This window comes from Lycium ferocissimum, chromosome 3, assembly GCF_029784015.1.
Source record: "Lycium ferocissimum isolate CSIRO_LF1 chromosome 3, AGI_CSIRO_Lferr_CH_V1, whole genome shotgun sequence".
Lineage (NCBI taxonomy): Eukaryota > Viridiplantae > Streptophyta > Magnoliopsida > Solanales > Solanaceae > Lycium > Lycium ferocissimum.
This window is the reverse complement of record NC_081344.1, coordinates 9,778,505-9,799,615: the sequence shown is the minus strand read 5'-3', so window position 1 is coordinate 9,799,615 and position 21,111 is coordinate 9,778,505. Positions and strand designations below refer to the sequence as shown.

Here is a 21,111-nt window from a genome sequence, read left to right as displayed (position 1 = left end):
AGCATCATTGTACCCGTCTCTAGCACAACAAATATTAATTCATCATAACACTTTCTCATCAGTTGCTTCTCTCCAGAATAATACACCAAGAGGAGAAATAACACCATAATATATTTTAGGATCACTATCAACAAGATAAGTATTAAAAATCTTCACCAAAGTATTTTTCTATGTTGTACTTTTTCTTTTCCAAAAATTCTCATTTTCAACATCATTTTGAACAACCAAACCACGAAAATTATTATCACTTTTAAAAAAATTTATTCTCTCAACATAACACTATTAAGAAAGCATAACCCCCCACTTTTTCAAAAATTTAAGATAGGGAAATAATATTTTTATAACTCATAAAAAGTATTACAAATTTCTCATAAGACATTTCACCTTATAAATAACAAGCTAATAATATAACTCACCCAAATAATTATGTAGAATTTACTCACCCTATGACATCATCAACAAATATTTGAAGAAATTAGAAACATAACAAACTAATAATATAACCTCACTCAAGTAATTATGTAGAACCAAAGTCTAACACTTAATCTTTCGCATTAGCCCCTAGATTCGGTTGAGAAATGACCACAATAATTATATCATCCGCTTACTTAAATTTATTTCCTTAGCGGAATTATCATTTTTCCGAATTTTCTTCGACATATGAAAGCAACACAAACTTAACTTCCACTCAATTGTCTCATACTTATAGAAAAAGAAACATGTCAATATTCGGCTATTTCTTCACGCAATAATTGACCAAGCAGATAACTTTCATAACCTAATCTTTGTCACATTTAGGGGTATAATGGCTTAATTAGCCAAACACAAAGTCATAATTAATTTCATTGAAAATTTTATTATCGACTTTGGTCAATACACAACAGTATGGTAGGATTACTATTTCTTAAGATGTCTGCCCAAAGGAAGAGGACTTCACTTTTTATATAGATGAAAATGTCTTCACTGTATGGCTGTGGAATCCCAACGGCTACCTCTAGATAAATACCAATAAAAGGCTAATAGTTAATACCATTAAAGAATAGATCCTGATGAAGAGAAATGTCAAGTAATAACGCATGCATGTTGGGAGCAAATAATGGTTTCGGCATAGTAATTGTCATAATGACAACTTAAAGAATTTAAGAATCAATAGTCAATGTTTATTACAAAAGTAACTGTAGATATTAGGAAATAATAGTAATTCTTTTTGAGATATCTTATTATTTTTCAACAATCCCCCTCATTTTTCAAAAAGAATAATAAGGAATAGAATGAAATAAGAAGTTTATGGTTTGAAGTTGGCTGGTAATCAGACTAAGATACTTCTTAGTGAGTATTAAGGTTGAGATGAAACCAATGTGACTATATATTATGGTTGCCAAGCAACATTAGCTGTGTGAGAAAAATAAGACACTATCCTTAAGGATATTTTACTCTCTATTCTTACGGAAAATTGAAAGAGTTAATTTAGTACAATCTGTCTAAGTTTCAGGCACGCGTTTGCTAAAAATTTGTATGTTAAACGTACTTTATAAGAAGTAGATGAACTTGAGGTGATACATATTATAGTGTGCTGGGTTTTATTTCTGGTGAATTCTTTATTAGATTTTGGCTCCTAGTTTTGTACTAGAAGAGCTTGTTGAATCCTGGGGGATACACTCATACCGGGTGAAATATCCTTAAGGTTGTTGAAAATCTTACGGAAAATACTTGAACACAATACTTGATCACGAACCTTGCAGCAGGAAATTCTTCATAGCTTGAGGCATGTCAATTAAGACACGGTCCTTCAGGATATTTCACCCACTATGGGAGTATCTCCCAGGATTCAACAAGCTCTTCTAGTACAAAACTAGGAGCCAGAAACTAATAAAGATTTCACAAAGTAGAAAACCCAATACAATGTAATATAGAAAAAAAAATGTGTTTTTGTATACATCTCATGCTTTTCTGTCATCTACCAACAAAAGACAGAGATAATATATATAGTACTTGATTTGGACCTCTGTTACTTTTAGAACGTTTCAACTCTCAACACTAAAATATAATTAATAATAATAATAGCCATTATGGCTATTCAACTTACTGTTAGCCATTAGTATTCAAAGAATTTACTTGTCTGTTACAGTTGCAAAACTTGAAAATTCAAAGACTAAGTCAAATAGTCTCTAAAGCATTAAAGCTGATATAATACTATAAAATAATTAGCCTATTAAAGAGTCATTAATATAGTATTAAAATGGTGAATAAAAATATTTCTTTTGTATTAAAGCCAATAAAACGTTAGAAATAGTTCTTGCCAAACACTTCGGCCTAACGGGAATGAGCAACGACGAAATGAGAAATAGCAACCGGCTGGTCTCTTTCTAGTAGCTTTTTTATACAAAATTCCAAGACAATGGGCAATTCCATATGGCTTTTGTTATACTTCCAGTACTCAATTATTGTTTTTTCCATTGCAATCTCAGGTTTGGAATCAACTGATCAACTAGCACTACTAGACTTCAAAAGCAGAATAAGTGAGGATCCACTCCATGTCATGGCTTCTTGGAATGATCATTCTTCCCATTTCTGCAACTGGACAGGTGTAACATGTAGCCCATCCATTGGAAGAGTTACATTTCTTGATTTGAGTTCACGAGAACTCGTTGGCACCATTCCGGCTTCCATTGGCAATCTCAGTTTCCTTACAGTTATTGATCTTGGAAACAATAGCTTTCGTGGTGAAATTCCTCAACGAATCGGTCTCTTACTGCAGCTGCAACATCTCAATCTCAGTTTCAATTATTTTAGTGGAAATATTCCTGCCAATTTAACTTACTGCGAGGAACTTAGAGTACTTGATCTACGATTTAATGATCTTGTTGGGAAACTTGTGGGTCAACTCAGTTCTCTTTCAAAGCTGTATTTGTTAAAATTGAAAAGGAACTCTTTCACAGGAGGCATCCCACGTTGGTTAGGAAACATTTCATCTTTAGAGTTCCTTGACATTTCCAGTAATAGTCTACAAGGACCAATACCTCAGGAACTTCGCCGTCTAACGAATTTGAAAGTATTTCATGTGAACTCGAATAAATTAACTGGTACAATCCCTTCATCGATTTTCAATATTTCTTCCATCTACTATTTCTCTGTTACTCAAAATCTACTGCATGGACAACTTCCAGCAGATGTAGGCCTTACTCTTCCAAACCTTGAAGTATTCGCTGGTGCTGTCAACAGCTTCACCGGACCTATTCCCGTCTCATTGGCGAATGCTTCTAAGCTTACCGTGATTGATATTTCCCAAAATAAACTTATTGGAGATGTGCCAACTAGTTTTGGAAAGTTGAAAACGTTGGTTAGGCTCAACTTTGAGGCGAACAGACCAGGAGGGAGGGGAAGTTATGAGGGCTTGAAATTTCTTGATTTCCTAACCAATTGTACAAATCTGATGGTACTGAGTTTTGCAACCAATAACTTTAGGGGAGAAGTGCCTTACTCAATCACTAATCTTTCAACTGTACTTGAGATATTTTCTCTAGGTTACAATAGGTTACATGGTACTCTTCCTGCTGGAGTAGGCAACCTTATTAGTTTGACCCTACTAGGAATGGACGGAAACTATCTCAATGGCAGTGTTCCTGAAGCTATAGGTAAACTTGAATATCTGGAAGTTCTCTATTTGAATGAAAATGCATTTTCAGGGAAGATACCATCCTCTATTGGTAACTTGACACGGTTAACTAGTCTATACCTGCAAGAAAATAGACTAGAAGGAAGCATACCTCCAGAGTTGGGGAAGTGTAAGATTTTGTCGACGCTAAACCTTACTAAGAATAATCTTGTTGGCTCCATACCGGAAGAGGTTGCAGGACTATCTTCGCTTTCAGTTTCCTTATCATTGGCAAGTAACTCTTTAACTGGATCCTTGCCAAAAGAACTTGGTCAGTTGATAAATCTCGAGGAATTGGATGTTTCACACAACAAATTTTCTGGTGAGATTCCAAGCACTCTCAGCAATTGCCTCCGCTTAGAGCGTGTAAATATTAGTAATAATCTCTTTCAAGGAAGTATTCCTCAATCCTTTACAAATTTAAAAGGATTAGTTGAGATAGATTTTTCACGGAACAATTTGTCAGGAAAAGTACCAGAATTTCTTGGAAAGCTTCCATATCTCAGAAAACTGGACCTTTCATTCAATGAACTTGAAGGTGGGATGCCAAAAGAAGGGATCTTTGAAAGTACAAGCGCAATTTCAATCAAAGGAAACAATAGACTTTGTGGAGGTGCTCCCAGCTTACAGTTGCCTAAATGCTCCAAAGCTACCAAGCACCTTCATTCAAGAGTGTCGCTAGCTGTTATTGTTCCTGTTGCATTGTCAGTTTTGGTGCTATGTTCCTGTGCTGCTTATTACCGCTTCAGCAACTCAAGAAAGGCACACCTTTGGAATGATGGGCAGCTAGCACAGATACCAAGAACTACATATCGAGAAATACTTAAAGCAACAGATGGTTTCTCTGAGAATAACTTGCTAGGTACAGGAAGTTTTGGTTCAGTATACAAAGCGCATTTCCATGGTGACGATACAATAATGGCAGTCAAAGTGTTGAACCTACAACAAAGAGGGGCCTTGAGGAGCTTCCTAGATGAATGCAGAGCTTTGAGAAATATAAGACATCGTAATCTTCTCAGAATAAAGACAGCTTGTTCGAGCATTGATCGCCAAGGTAATGACTTCAAATGCCTAGTTTTTGAGTTCATGTCTAATGGCAACCTACACGATTGGTTGCATCCAGAAAATGATGATCAGCACCACCAAACCAAGAAGCTGACCTTTATCCAAAGGCTAAACATTGTCGTAGATGTTGCATCCGCAATTGACTATCTCCACAACCACTGCCCAACACCAATAGTTCATTGTGATCTAAAGCCAAGCAACATACTCCTCGATGAAGATATGTCTGCCCATGTTGGTGACTTTGGACTAGCAACATTTCTCCTTGACACATCGAGCAATTCTTGGAGTCATCAGATTTCCGCAGCACTAAAGGGTTCTATAGGTTACATCCCAACAGGTATGATGTCACTAGTTTACATTTTGTATACAGATGATATAGCAGTCTGCAGAAAATTGAGTTAGTGCCTTGCAGAGTACGGATCAGGCGGCCAAGCATCAGCACTTGGAGATGTTTACAGCTTTGGAATAGTGTTGCTGGAAGTGTTCATCTGCAGAAGACCAACTGACGCGATGTTTAACGAGTGTCTAAATCTTCACAAGTATGTTTCAATGGCTTTGCCTGAAAATGTCATGGAGATTGCAGACCCTGTAATGCTCTTGGCAGAGGAAGAACAAAACATCAATCAAGATCAAGCACGAAGAATAGAAGAATGTCTGGTGTCGGTTTTGGAAATCGGGCTTGCATGTTCTGCATCATCACCTAGAGATAGAGTGCCAATAGACACTGTTTTGAGCAAACTTCAAGCAATCAAGGAGTCCTTCCTTTCAAGGAGATGATAATATGAACAAGATACAAGTAAGTGACGGACTAATAACTGTATAATTTTTCACGTTTCCTATATCAAAGCTTTGCTCCGAATAAGAGAATGCTACAGTGTGAACTAGTAGTATGCCCAGAATTAGAATAGGGCAAAATTACAGGCCAATACCTTTGGTTGATCTAGTTTACAAAATAGCCAGCAAACGTATAGGTTTAGTATATTTATTACTTAAATATACACACACATATATATACACTACACGTATAATATGCATATCAGAGCCGAAGGTCTTTCGGAAACAGCCTCTCTATCTTTCAAGGTGGGGGTAAGATCTGCGTACACTCTACTCTCCTCAGACCTCACATTGTGTGATTTCACTGGGTACATTGTTGTTGTAGTGTATAGGTTTTGTATATTTGGGCTACTGCCGGGAATTAAGTTTGACTGAAGGGACACTAATGAAAGTATCCAATTAGAATATTGCCGTGGCTAATCATATGGGTTACCTACCCCTTTTCATTAACGTTGTTCTCAGGTTATGGTGTTTGATAGAGTTCATCCCATTAATCTAAAGAAGTTTGTCAACATATCTAAATTATTCTGATTCAAAGAGGCCAAAAACAGCACAATCTGATAACCAAATCCTATCTGGAACTCTCAAACCCTAAACTCTATAGGCAAGTAGGATAAAGTAAATTAACGAATAAATAAATATTCTCCATTGTTTTTCAGCTATTACCAACTTTATTTCACATGAGAAAGCTAAATAAAATGGGCACAATCTAATACCTGAATACTGGAGACTGTGCCATTAAGCAGATCTGAGGGTCATTGACATGCATATTTGCCATAAGCATAAGAGAAATTCATTTTTTACGCGCATTGCCCTTCATTTGGGGTGGTCTTTTAAGTTTTGCCCTTCAAATTGGTGGTCTTTAAAGTTTGCCCTTCGCTAAGGCCCCTTGGTCACTGGTTTGAACCCCCACTCAGTCAAAAATTTAAAAAAAAAATTCGCAAGGCATAAGTTGGGGAAAAAGTCAGAATTCTGCCTTAAGGCAGAGTTTTGAGGCTACTCTACCTCAATAGGTAGAGTTATGCCTTTAGGTAGTTTTGAGGCAGACTCTACCTGATCAAGTAGAGTTATGCCTTCAAGTAGTTTTAGAGCTGACTACCCGATCAGAGTTATGCCTTCAAGTAGTTTTGAGGGCGGACCTACCACCGATCGGTAGAGTTTTGCCTTCAGCATGGCAAAACTCTACTCGATCGGGGAAAAGTTATGCCTTCAGGTAGTTTTGAGGCAAAAGTCTACCTGATCAGGTAGAATTATGCCTTCAGGTAGTTTTGAGGCAAACTCTACCTCATCAGGTAGGCATGGCGAAACTCTACCTGATCAGGTAAAGTTATGCCTTTAAGCATGGCAAAAGTCTACTTGATCGGGTAGAGTTATGCCTTCAAGCATGGCAAAAGTCTACCTGATCAAGTAAAGTTATGCCTTCGGGCATGGCAAAACTCTACCTTAAAGTGGAATTTTGCCTTAAGGCAGAGTTTGCATGGGCAGAATTTTTTGCCAAACTCTAAGGAAGAATTTCCCTGCAAACTATGCCTCCATTGGGCATAATTATGCCTGATGGGGCAGAGTTTGCGGCAACCTCTGCCTGGCGAATTTTTTTTTAATTTTCGCCCGAGCAGGAGTTCGAACTTGAGACCTTGAGGTTTTAGGCAAAGGAAAAAAGTTAAATACTTCTATTTTGAAGGGAAAAACTTAAAGACCGCCCCAAAATAAGGGCATTCGTGTGAATTGCCCAGAGAAATTTATAGGTTGATAATGAGCGTGCTTGAATGTGCTTATAACTTATGGCTTATAAGCATAAGTTAGGAAACTTAACTTGACTTTTGTCTTATATTTATGATTTTGGCTTAAAAATAAGTCCTTGAAAGCACTTTTTTATATTACCTAAACACTACAAAAGTACTTAAAAACTATTTTGACTCAAAAGCACCTAAAATTCAATCCAAACAGACTCAATGTCAAAACCATGTTAAGAAAGCTCAATCTATACCAAAGTCAATGGTTCAAAGACAAGATGAGTATAAAGACGGTGGAATGATGATGTGGGTCCCGTGCATTTAACAATCTACAGACCGATTTATTTGTTGGGCTAAACGATACAAAGATACTCTTAATATTGTTCGCTTTGGGCCATGCCTGCACAGTTTCTTTTGTCTTTTCAGCTATCAATGTGTTATTTTGTTTGCACACCCAACAATCTTCCCCGGGTTAGAAATTCAACATGTCAGTGTGCCTGTGTATGCAGCTATGGGTAAAGGTCGTAAACCGGCCCATAGACCTGCAAAGGCATTAAGGCGGGCCCCACGGCACACTCCGCCATCTTCATACTCGTCCCTCCAAACCATTAGCTCTGATACCAGTTGGGCTAAACGGTCCAAAGATACTCTTAATACGGTGTAATATTATCCACTTTGGGCCATGCTTGCACGGTTTTGTCAAAAAGGTCTCACACCATTAAGAGTATCTAACACCTTATAAGTAACTCTTTTTTTTTCCAGCTATCAATGTGGTATTTTGTTCGCATACCCGACATTATTAACTTACTTGTAGCTTCGAGACATATGCCAAAAAAAAATAGTGAACTTTGGTGGCGGTTAAGCCCCTGAGATGATGTGGACGATGATTCGCATGTTCATTACTGCCACTTGTGGGATTACACTGGGTATTGTTATTGTTGTTGTTTTGCAAATAAAGTCCTAATTGACAGTTGAAAAGCAGGAAATGAGGTACATAGGATGTGAAGCCTTTTGGAAAGAACCGTGCGAACCCAACCCCGCTTTTACTTCAATGATTAGATCTCCATAAGAGTGGCATACAATAGTGCTACTCGACGTTCTCATCTGAACAATTCTTTAGATTTTTTTCTGCTTGCATTTTCCTTTGTGCCTGATGATCTGCAGAGGAAAAGAGAGGAGGATGGCAATTGATAGTGTAGAAAGCTTTCAGCTTTTTTGCCTGCAAATACCATATAGCACTAGATTTAGTTTTGTCTCTTTCTTCTTCTTCTATTTTTTTTTTAATTTTTTTTTTTGGTTCAGGTCAAAAAACGGTCGTATACAAGAAATACATGAAAATGTAAAGAATATACAAAAGATGATTTTCTACAAACTCCAACCAATCCTCTATACAACATAGATTTTTTTGTTTACACCAAAAGAAAATGCGGGAGCGGAGACTACTCCTCAACTGAGAAAAAATTGACTCTACTTCAAAAGCTCTCTTGTTTCTCCACATCAATGCAAGTGTAACCACGTTCCAAGCTCTTCGTCTTCTCCCGCTTTCCAACTGACAAATCAACTCTTTCACAGTTCTTGGCATTGTCCAAGAAGTGTGGAACCACCGAAACATATCCCACCACAACAGGGGTGGATCTACAAGGCAAGGTGTGCGTTGCCGAGAACCCACACCCGTTACCCTAGATCCTATAATGATATTGAAAAATATACGAAGAGTATAACAATATGCAGACGGGAACCCACAACTAAATGGGCGGCTGGTGTAATGGCAAGAAAGAGGCTCATGGGTTGGACTTCGTCCAGCATATGCGGGATCGATTCCTGCAGGACTCCTTTTTTAAATTCAATTCGCAAAGGCAGAAAACTAATGCTGTACTACATGTTTTTTTTTTCCTTCTTTTTTTTAGTTTAAAAAAAAAAAAAATACATAACAAAGTCAACTAAAAAAGAAATTAGCTAATAAAATATTACTTTTACTCAAATTTCAATATTTCAAACAAAAGAAAAAGTGAGAAACAAGAAAAACTTAGGGTTAAAAAATTATTGGAAACCCACAAGTTTAAAATCCTGAATCCGCCTCTGCACCACAATCTCATGGTAAACCCGCAATGTAGAAGAAAATGATCCACGTCCTCCCTATCTCCTCTCACATGTAACACCATCCGTTGCAGACAACCTTTCGCTTTCTAAAATTTTCCGCCATCAAAATCACCCCATCTCTGCTGGATTGTAAAATTTTAAAATTAGTGTTGTGGACTTAGGTGGATTGGCTTCACCTTGTAGGGATCTAGTAGCTCAGTTGGTTGGCTACCTGAACTTTTACCTTATTGATGAGGGTTCGAATCCCCACGTTGTAATCTCCTTCCCTATTTCCCCTTCCCCTACCCCTGCGTAATAATAATAAAAAAAAAAAAAAAAATTAAAAATCATTTGGAAAAAAAAAATGATTGGCTTCCCCTTTCCTTTAGTTGGTTCAAATAGAGTTGCACAGACATCTTTATAGAATATCTTTCTTCCACTTGCTTGACAACCTGTCTGAACTACGATTTCTTACCTACTTCAGTGTTATTGTTGACATTTTTGGTCCAACTGTTATCGATCATTCATGGAAATGTTAAAAGCATGAGAAAAGTTTCTTCTTGTCTTGTACATTAATCGAACTATATAACCACAACAAAGCAGAAAGAAAGCAGTAAAACGAAAAAGGCAAATGAAATGCTTCCTTTAAGAATGCGAAAAATATGGTGCAATCAACATATCTAGACTTGCTGGCAATGACCAGCAAACTGTACACATTTAAATGTTAAAAAAAGAATTTATACACAAACAGAATGCCTTGTATGCACAACCTACCTAATCTATAGTATTCTTCATCAATAATGAGGCTGATAAGAGACAACTGTTGGATCCGGATAGACGACAGGCAATTTTTCGATGTACATGAGAAGCCTCTTCATATTTTCCCTTGTTATTGTGCACAAGTCCTTGATATCACATATGTTGGTGTATATCCAAAGTTCTCCAGAATCCACTCTTTTGAGACTATCTCGACAGAAAGGGCACGACTGAGATCGGGCACGCCTACAGCAATCACCAACATTGTTAATTTATTCGAGTAGACAAGCTAATATAGAACACAAAAAATAGAAAAATTGTTTGCAGATGCAATGCAAGAGTTCTATTACTCTATTAGAAGAGCATAACAATAATTCTCCAGTTTTTCCCTCTGAATCCCCTGTTAACAAGTACCAAGAAAGAGACCTTTCAGAGACCAATCAAAGAACAAATTCTCTTCACACATAAGACTAAGACTTTGCACTGCAGGAAAATCTACCTTACTAGCTATGTTGCTCCGGCTCTCAAAAAGATGTTTTCGCACCTGTGATCCTCAAAAGATGCAATACTTTTGGAGGATCTAATACGCACATCTTTGAAGAGTACGAGGAACATAGCTTACCAGAATCACCCTTTAAAACGAGCAGAATCGAAATCAACAGACCACTTTATCTCACCAAGAAATTCTTCAACAGATGCTTTACCAATTTTATCTCGCTAATATAATTGCAGAACTTAGTATAAAAGTCTCCCAGAAGCATATCAAGCCATGTGGTATTTAACCAAAGTGCAATTGTAAAACCCTTTTATACTTGTCCAAAATACTGCTAAAAGTAGGTATTTTATTTATTTATTTTAAACAAAAAAAAAAATCTCCAAAATGGTGTAGTCGGACCACAAAATCTTATGGGTGATAAAATTTGTGAGCATCTGCATACATTATATGTCGTCCATCACTAAAGGCAGGTACATCAAGTAAGAGTATATTCAATCCACATGCTCAATCTACAAAGAAATTATGCAATGATTTGGCAGTTACACTAATTCAGAACCCAACAGCTTCCTGAACGATAATTTTTATTTTTAGTTCCTTCCCTCGGAATACATAACACTGTATGCACGGTGTTAGCTACACGCGAAGTCAAAAAGCAACAGAATCACAAAGACTGTTTAACATACTACTTTCTAAATAAAATACAGTAGGCATGAAGTAACAGAAAGGTGGAAAATCTAACAAATTACAGAAGTTGCCTCACCAGTTTCTATAACACTTCATGCACAAAGAGTGATTGCAGGATGGTAAGACAACCTTCGTATCCATCTCCATGCAGATACCACATTCCTCCTCCCTCTCTATTTCGATTTCAGACAGCTTACCTTTGTTCATCGCATCACCTTTTTTGAATTTGGTTGCGCATATCTCTCGCTGCTTCCTCTCATCAATTTCAGTGATCCCCCTTTGAAGTTGCAGCAAAGAGGGAAATATCATACCTGTTCAATGACAACTCAATTCAATGAACTTCACACTTCTAAAAACTAAAGAAATTGAAATACCTTAGGACATATAAAACATTCCCTCCGCACAAAATATGTGTCACTTTTCGCTTTTCAAGAGCTAAAAGTATATAAACTTTGACCAACATTTTAACATGTAATTTTTTACCATATTAATATGAGAAGAATTGCAACTTACAACTTATTGTACTTTTCATATAGTTTTTGAATATCTAAATCTTAAGTTTAAATTAGTCAAATTGACTCTCTGAAGAGAAACGTGACAATTATTTTAGGACAGAGGGAATATAAAATAAGTAATTTGAGGAGACTAAATTACCATAGAACTGTTTTATACTAGCTTTTCTCTCATGAATATACATGCTTGTCTTACCATCCTCATAAGCCTGCAATAACATCATGAGGAAGCTTTCGTGACCAAGAAACACTGAAAGACGACGCAACAAGAAAAATGGGAAAGTTACCTTATAAATAAGGATTCTAAGCAATCCAAGAGCACCAGCAAAGTGACAGTCAGTCCACTGAACAAGAAACAGAAAGAACTGAGCACAAGGACTGTATGACAGTCTCATCTGAAGGCTGGCACCATCATATTCTCTTGGATAATCCGAAGCCCTGTATATCTCAAGAAAATCAGTCATGTCAAAATCTGCCAAAAGTTTTTATTTTTTTATTGGAACATTCAAACAAAAAGGGCACAAAATTCTTATTTCCATCTGACAGGGCGGAGGCAGAATTTTCACCTAAGGGGTTTTCATAATCTACCATCTATACATAAAATAACTGGCCTTGTATTACAGTGTGATTTTCTAGAGAAGGTGTCGGGGCGGAGGCAGAATTTTCACCTAAGGGGTATTCATAATCTACCATATATACATAAAATACTTGCCCTTGTATTACAGTGTGATTTTCTAGCGAAGCTGACGGGACAGAAGCAGAATTTTCGCCTAAGGGGTTTTCATAATCTACCACATATACATGAAAAAATTGGCCTTGTATTCCAGTGTGATTTTCTAGGGAAGGGGTCCAGAAGAACCTTTTTTTGCAAAACGGGCACAAAATTCTTATTTTCAGGGGAGAGCGTAACAGAAGATGCACAAAATACAAAATGGTTTTGCCTGCAATTCTAGTTTGCAGAAAATATCAACTAAAATACCAGTAGTGCAAATGATAAATGTTCTTAACAATTAGATTTCAGAAGAATCAAGCTGTGGGTCCCTGCTACTCTTATCCAATTGGTACTATCAACTTGTTTTCTATACTCCACTTTATTGTGGATTTATTAGGAGAGCTAGTTCCAAAATTAGGAAGAATATGACAAGAAAAAACATACAGAAAAGAAATCACTCCATGATCAGGCAAAATAATTCTGATTTTCCAGATTGATAAGAGGGGGATGGAAGAATAAAAGAAGGGTGTTAAATTGTTTAAATTAACACCTTTTGTCTGATTAGAAGAAAAAAAAAATCAGGTATTATTAAGCAGATAGAAAAGGAGCAAGAATCAAAGAAGACATACAGAGTGTTGGCATGTTGAATATCAGCTTCAAGTGCTTTAAGTGAATCTTTGAAAGACTTCCTCATCACCCTATCTTTAATTCCAATATTCCCATTCAACAACAACATAAAAAAAAATCTAACACACTTGCAATAAATATCTCCAAGAAAGAAAAAAAACAGAGTCTTGTGGGACTATGTTATGTTCTGTTTTGAGTGCAGAAACACGGGGAGCAAAAGTGTGAAGCGTTTTATTTGGCGTTATTTGATGATCAAATATTGTTTTGTTTTTTGGGAAAAGAATTCTGGAAAGTATTATTCGATCGACCTGATGGTGGGGGTTAGTTTGAGGGGGGTGGGATTGGTGGGTGCTACAGACGCTGCTTATTACTCAAAGACTTTGGCTTGTACTGCACGCTTCTTCCACACTTGCTTATAAGGAGTATATACAAATTATGTAGTACTACTGTGATAGGTTTTTGCAGACGGTTTTCAAATCCAGAGCAACCAATTTAGTGATAATGAAGAGTTTTATTTTTAAAAAAAAAACAAAAAAAGAGCCTGAAATGCTATATGTGGAGATGAAGTTTCAACCATATTTTTAAGATTCCTGCTGCTGCATTTTTAAAAATAAAAATAAAATATTTTTTAAACTATTTTTAACCAATAATAATTTTAACATATTTTTAAGCATGGCAAGCAACAGTGATGAAGATTAATTATGTGAAGAATACGGATCAAGTTTTGTAGGGGAGATTTGTTAGGGTTTCTTCTGATTTTCTTATTATATTTGAGTTTTACTTTTCGGAAGGAAAGTCAAAGTATAACCATAATTCTTTTACTTTTCCTGAAAGGAAAATATAATTCTTTTGCATATTTGGCTAGTCATTTAGAGAGTTTTGCTTAAGGGGAGACTTATTCTCCCAATAGCTTTAGAATAGTTTTTATATTAGTTTTATCATATGTAGGTCAATTGGTCAAATTCATATCATATTATCAATTTTTTTTTATAGTTTTTCATTATTGTTTGATTCATTGTCATTCAAGGTTTGCAATCGATAGCTTCCGCATGACGCCCTATTATTTCAATTCCAACACATAGCTCAATCCCGAGGCCAAGTGCATAGACATTCAATTTTAACGCTGTAATTTAATTTGTGCTTACTTTTTTTTTTTTTTTTGGTGCATTTACTTCGGGTACTGTGTCTAAATTAATCTTGATAAAGTTTTTAAATTAATCTTGATAAAGTCTAACTTCAAATATCTGTCTGAAGTTTTATATAGTTGAACTTCAATAATATATGTCATTTTTACCTGACTTCACCATTATATGACTAGAGTTCAAATTAAAACAATCTAAGTCAAGCAAAAACAACTTACAAGAATAACTAAAATTTAAACATTTATATTAACTAAAATTTAAACATTTTTATCTGAAATTGAGATAAAAATGGATGAATTTGTCAGTGCTTAGCGCTGTCCCCGACTTGTGAACTTTGCACAGTATGGGGGCTTTAGTGTTGCAACATTTGTTATAAGGATGTCACGAAGTGTGGATGGATGTTGAAGCAGCTATACGTGGAAGTACGCAATTTGTGTTGAAAAAGACAAGTATTGATGTAGCACAGGGAGAATCATGAACATGAACAAATGGCTCATAATGAAAGGGAGGACCATAAGCCACCGACATGAAAACGATGAAGAGACTATGGCGGAATCAGAATTTAATTAAGGGGATTTAAAAATATAAAGATGTAGATAAATGAAGAAGTTAAGGGGTTCAATATCTATTTTATATATATATATATATAAAATAATTTTCACCTTGTACATACATTAAAAAATTTTACCGAAGGGGTTCGGATAACCCCCTTGGTCCTTATTGGCTTCGCCCATGTGAAGAGGTCTTAACGTGTTCTTCCGTTCAATATGACAAGTGTCACCTTCTTCTCCTGCTACGCCAACATCTGTCTCTTCTTTCTAAGGAGGGAACAACAAATTAAAGTCTAGCATGGGACAACGGTTTAATTAAATGTTATTCCCCCGGTTTTATTTTTGTTTGATTATCTTTTTATTGAACGTATATAGATTTTTTTTATAAACAATGTCAATATTTAAATAAATTATAATGAAAAGTAATAAAATTTTATATATTTACATTTAATATTTTTATTTTACTGATTATTTATAGATAAATTTTATAAAAAAAAGTTTGACGAAGCGGTGTTCTGTTGCATTGGATGGGGCAAAGTGTAGCTCCTCCTCCATTTTTCAAAAAGAAGAATACATTCTTATATTTTTTAATGGGAAATTTTATAATTATACAATAATGTTTTAAAAAAATTTAATCATACAAATATAGTTAAAACTCGTGATGTGGAATATGTCGAAAAATTATTTAATATAGCTAGTCATTTTACACATGAAATGGAAAGTTCAAAGTAAGACGATTTTTTAAGGGGAAAAAAGTATTATGATTTTTAAATATAAAGAGAGTTGAGAACATATAAAAACAAAAAAGTGCGATATACAATGAAACAAAATGATTATTACTTGCTAAACAGATAAAGTTACAAATTCTATTTTCTTGTTTTTCTCACCCCTGGAGACAAGTGTAACTCACTCCAAATGTTAGGCAAATGTCTTTTCATTTTCTAAGACCTAACAGTAATTGCTTGTATCGTACTTGAAAAATCTAATTAGAATTCCTTGTTGACTAAAAGTCAAAATGTGTACTTAATTGTTGGTGAAATGTTTCTTTCCAGCATAAGATTTTTAAGATAAGGCTCATAAATCCCCGGCTCACAAACGCACAGCAAGAACTAAATCTAATAGGACAATTTATTTTTATTTTTTTGTAGGAAAATAATGTGTCCCTCTCTTATACACTAAATAAAAACATTAATAAAGGAAGAACAAATTAGAAGGAAAGTCGAATCTATAGCTACTACACATAACAAGTTTTCGAGTAAATTCAGTTGGACCACCGGGCTTAGATGTTAGTTTCTTTTTTTACAAAATTTATCAAATTATAAAGATAATTCCTATTTTTGATTTATCTACTTATTTTTTAGGTGAGGAAAATCTTAAAATGGGATTCCGAATCCCAAACATACTCATGTGTAGGGGTGTACATGGACCGGGTTGGTTGCATTTTTTAAATACTAAACAAAACTAATTGCGTCGGATTTTTAAATTTATAAACCAAACCAAATCAATAAAATTCAGGTTTTCAATCTCGGTTTTTCTTGGGTTATTCTGTTTTCTCAGGTTTTTTTGGGATTTTTTCGGGAAAAGTCTTCAAACATATAACTTTTACTTCAAATATTTCTTCAGTCCTAGAAAAATACAACTATAAAATTAAGATGTTAAAAAATAACACAAAATGTGAGATGAGTGATGATTGTATTAAAATATTCAACAACAAAAAAAATTGGTTAAAATAATTATTGTTAATTAATAAGCCATAAAGAAAATGACCATAATCTAAAAATACCAAACCATACGGCTAATAAGTATTAATTATATGAAAAAAGGTTTAAGTTATATATTTTTACTGTCTAAACTAATTATGCAAAACTAGAGAATAGATATCCATAACACTATTGTCATTTCTAGTGTTAGAATTGAAATTCTTTTGTTAGTATCAGTGTTGAGTTGGTTTTGGTTTGGACTTTATTTGAGTTACTAACATCCATGGGATATAAAACTTAGGAATAATTACTTGGAATAGCTTTCTCTAAGAGGTAATTATTGATAACAACTATCTTTTAATTTATTTATATTTAGTAGCTACAGTGATTTTGTAAATTATCATTCATAGCTATACCAAAATACATCAAGTGGCCGTGGCTGGAGTGGTTATTGGGTGTGGACTTTGCCCCTGCCTGACCAGGTTCGAACCTAGCCAACCATATTATTTTTCTTACACATTTTTCCTAGCTTCTTCTCCTTGTATCTGAGTGTATTTGGTCATACGTATTTGGCTCATATTGTATCTCATATGCAAGCCAAATACATGTAATGTCGGGTTGGTCTGGTTCAGTTTGATTTTTTTTAGTTAAAATCAAACCAAACCAATTATCGTCGGGGGTTTTTTTTTTTTCCAACACCAAACCACTAGTCGGGTTTTTTTCTCGTTTTATCGATTTGGTGCGGTTTGTCGGTTTTCTTTGTACACCCCTACTCGTGTGTCTATACCTGGCTGCTGCCATGTCATGTTGATAAAAATAAATAAAACGGCTTTAATTTATATATACGTACGGATACTCTTAATAATATTTATATTATTTGTAATTAATTGATTACTTGAGTCGAGGGTCTATCGCAAAACAACTTCTCTGCCTATCAAGGTAGGAGTAAAATCTGCAGACACTTTATCCTCTTCAGATCCCCAGTTGTAAGATTACATTGCGTATGTTGTTGTTGTAACTTAATTGTTCATGAACATTTTTACTCTACTTTTTGAAATGATTATATCAGATTTGGTAAACTTAATTTCAAATAAAACATATCAAGCCGAATAGAAAAAGACAGAATGAGGAGACGTGAATCAGATCCCAACAACGGGGATGGGGCCGGCAGTGTTACGTTAGCCGCCGATGTCCCCATTTCTTTGTTAATTCTCTATGGCTCATTCTAGACTTAGCTATAATTTTTTCTCTTTTAATTTTTCATCCGATGTCAGATATTTATATTAAAGCCTGATTAAATATAAAATTGCGCATTGCAGGACTCATTTACAAGGGTGTCGCTGTCAAAAGAATTTTTTTCATTCCCAGGAGCACGTCCTGAAAATTTCCCTCCAACATTTTATCATTTTCAATTACGTAGATTTATGACTTTTTTATTGCCCATTCATATATTAAATAGTATTTGTAAAATAAACAAATATTTTCAATTGTGCACCATATATTAGTTTTTATATTAGAAATCATATACTATTTAATAAAAAAAAAGTCTCTATATTACAATACCTAAGTTATAATCCCTGCATTTCTAACTCCCATTTTATAATCTCTGCACTTCTAACTCCCATATTATAATCCCAACATTTTTTCCCCATATTATTATCCTATGTTAGATTTTTCGCATTACAATTCGTATGTTAATATTTCATGCATTATAATCTAGGAATAACTTACTTCCAAACAAAACGGCCCGTTAGAGAAAAATATGACTAAACAGTAAAAGTATTTAAGCCGTACAGTCTATGAGCCAACTACAACGTGGAAAATATTATATTAACCCCAACTTTTTTCATTTGGTGGTCCATGATAGATATTGTCAACTTGATTACACTGCATATGCCAATTGTTGCTCGTCTCTGGCATCATCATTGAGACGACCATCTTCACTAAAGAAGAAAAAATAAAGCAATTTAACTAATGATGTATAGCATCATTTTTTAATTAATAATGTCTATTTTTGTAATGGATTACACTATCATTTAATTAGTAGTCGGACCAAATATGATTGGTTGTGTATGACAATGACATAACAACTTAATTTAGAGAAACATTCAACTTCAGTATCCGTGAAGTAATGAACAACCCATTTCTTGGGCAACTAACCTATCTAAAGTTGATGGTTTTTAAGAAACTACTGAAAAGATAATATAATTGCTTTTGCATTTTTCATTCCTCCTGTTGATATATCATGAGATGAAAACCACAAAAAAATCGTTGAATGCTTAAACATTTACATGTTGTTCTTATAAAAATCAAGTGTAGTTGTTTACATTAGAACCCCACGAGGTGATCGTTTAATTCTAGCTCTAGGTACATAAATTATCTCACGAGACTCGTAATGGGTTAGCCAGTTCACTTGTACAAAAGATGAAAAAAATAACTCTTGCCACTTAAATTAATAAAAATTACTTTTTTATAACCGAGAAATTCACAAGGAACAATAACACATGATATTTGGTGGATAATGACTCTGCTCACCTACAGTAAAGTTCAAATTGTGACATACATTTAATCCACATATGAGTTGCGCTAGTACCTCTAGACTAAAGCCATGGGTATAATAGTGTCCTTTAAAAAGGAATTAGTTACTTCTTTTGAAAGAGTAAGGAATTACTTAAGTAAGTTGACCCTTTTATCCAATAAATTGATAACTGCGGGGTGGCCTTTAAACTAAAGTAGTTGGACAATATCCCTATAAACACCTTTTAAAATTTCACCTCTAGGTGCTAAGAGGCTAAATCTAAATTTAAAGTTTATGGGTTCTAAATTTTGGTATCTGATCTATAGCTCATTTTAGTTACTAGATTCGCAATTAAACATTTACACAAATTCAATAAATTTCCTAATACAAAATTTATTGAGTTTGGCCGAACCTATACCTAATTATTGTAGCTCTTCCCCTAGAGGTGCCCCTTTATGAGCAATTTAAGGGACTAAAAATGGCAGCAAATTGTTGAAGTTAAGGATTTGGTATCGGAATGCTTATTTACCAGGCTAAGGAAGTATGTCGTGAAAGGAAGAGGATCATGCAATTAATCTTGGAGTGCTTCTACTTGTTAATTTCTGCATCTCACTATTTATGTGTCAATTGTTCCTCATCGATTAAAGAAAGAAAAGTTAATGGGTTTATAAATTTTAGATGAATTTCTCTCCCACCGTCGAAAAACTTTGTTGACCTCTCTCTTTTGGTCTATAACACTCATTGAATGAAGAAAGCTTGCATATAAACAAATACGCTTTATAAGTTTTTCTAACAATATAGCTATAAGTTTGGTAATTACAAACCCTAGCTACATTTAATGTCCCAGCGCCTATATTTCATCGTTTTGAAATACAGCGAAATACAAATGTCCCAGCGGCTGTATTTCAGCGTTCTGAAATACAGCGAAATACAAAAATCATGAAACACAGACCGTAGCTACCTTTTATGTTGTTTCGGCTGTATTCCCGTGTCTTTAAATACATGTATCGAGTGGAGTAAATCTTTTAAATACACGAACGAGTTGTGCATTTCATTGTATTTATATACTGATAATCCTTTTGTTTTTGCTGTATTTCAATGTATTTGGATATATTATTTAGTTGTATCAACCTTATCCCATGTCACGTGTATTTGACTGAGCTGTACATTTTATTGTATTTATATATTGATGTATCCTTTTATTTTGATTGTATTGGCTGTATTTGGTTGTATATATATCATTCAAACACCACATACAGTTAAATACATCTACTTTTCTTAAAAATACAATCAGCCAAATATATTAAACTTATAATTACACTAAAAAAATGACGAAATACACTCAAATTCTGAGATACAAGGAGATAGAAGAAGGAGAAGAAGCCAGGGATTCCAATCAAATCTTCGATCAAAATATAAACAAATACACTAAAAAAATGACGAATACACTCAAAAACGGATATACAAGAAGGAGAAGAAGCCGTGAATTCCGGTATCTTCGGTGAAATATAAAAAAAATATACTAAAAAATGACGAATGCACTCAGATCTGAGATCTCATGCTTGTTACTCAAAGATCTCATGTTCTCGGTGGTGGCTGGGCAGTGGTTTGGAGGGCGACAGTGAGTTCGTGGTTTGGAGGGTGGCAGTGAGGTCGTGGAGCGGGGGTTCACGATGGTTTGGAGGTTGGGCAGTGGTTTGGAAGGCAGCAGTGAGGTCATGGAGCGAGGGTTCGCGGTGGTGGCTGGGAAGTGGTTTGGATTTCGCCGAAGATAGAGAAAGGAGGGAGAGAGGCGGCTGTGAGGGGAAGGAGAGGGGAGAGGTGTTGTTGTCGTGGTTTGTCGCCGGAGCTCCGGCATTGAGGCGAGGGCAGTTGTGTTATTGAATAGGAAGGAGAGAGAATTTTTTTTTAGGGTTTGGAGAAGATGAAAAATCTTAAATTTGTAGTGAGGGAAAAATAGAAAGAGGTATAATATGTATTTTGAAAGTTACTGGACCAGTTATGGAATGTAATTTTCGAAAAATAAAGTTACGAAAATTAAATAAAA

The 21,111-nt window shown here is 35.0% G+C and overlaps 2 protein-coding genes across 3 annotated transcripts; one reads left to right on the top strand and one right to left on the bottom strand.

The window, feature by feature from the left end:
* Nucleotides 1–2,398: 2,398 nt before the first annotated feature.
* Nucleotides 2,399–5,716, top strand: LOC132048669 (putative receptor-like protein kinase At3g47110). The gene is made up of 2 exons (XM_059439368.1): nucleotides 2,399–5,057; nucleotides 5,133–5,716. The coding sequence occupies exons 1-2, from the start codon at nucleotides 2,399–2,401 to the stop codon at nucleotides 5,495–5,497; spliced, it is 3,024 nt and encodes a 1,007-aa protein (XP_059295351.1). The 3' UTR covers nucleotides 5,498–5,716.
* Nucleotides 5,717–9,990: 4,274 nt separating this feature from the next.
* Nucleotides 9,991–13,422, bottom strand: LOC132049640 (E3 ubiquitin-protein ligase AIRP2). 2 transcript variants are annotated; one of them, XM_059440512.1, is made up of 5 exons: nucleotides 13,156–13,421; nucleotides 12,102–12,252; nucleotides 11,957–12,023; nucleotides 11,379–11,613; nucleotides 9,991–10,368 (listed from the first exon to the last, which is right to left on the bottom strand). In XM_059440512.1, exons 1-5 carry the CDS (start codon nucleotides 13,260–13,262, stop codon nucleotides 10,161–10,163), a joined length of 768 nt encoding a protein of 255 aa, XP_059296495.1. In that variant the 5' UTR covers nucleotides 13,263–13,421; the 3' UTR covers nucleotides 9,991–10,160. The 2 variants fall into 2 exon arrangements, with proteins under 2 accessions (XP_059296495.1, XP_059296494.1); XM_059440511.1 differs by having other exon boundaries at nucleotides 11,957–12,252; nucleotides 13,156–13,422.
* Between the last annotated feature and the right edge of the window lie 7,689 nt (nucleotides 13,423–21,111).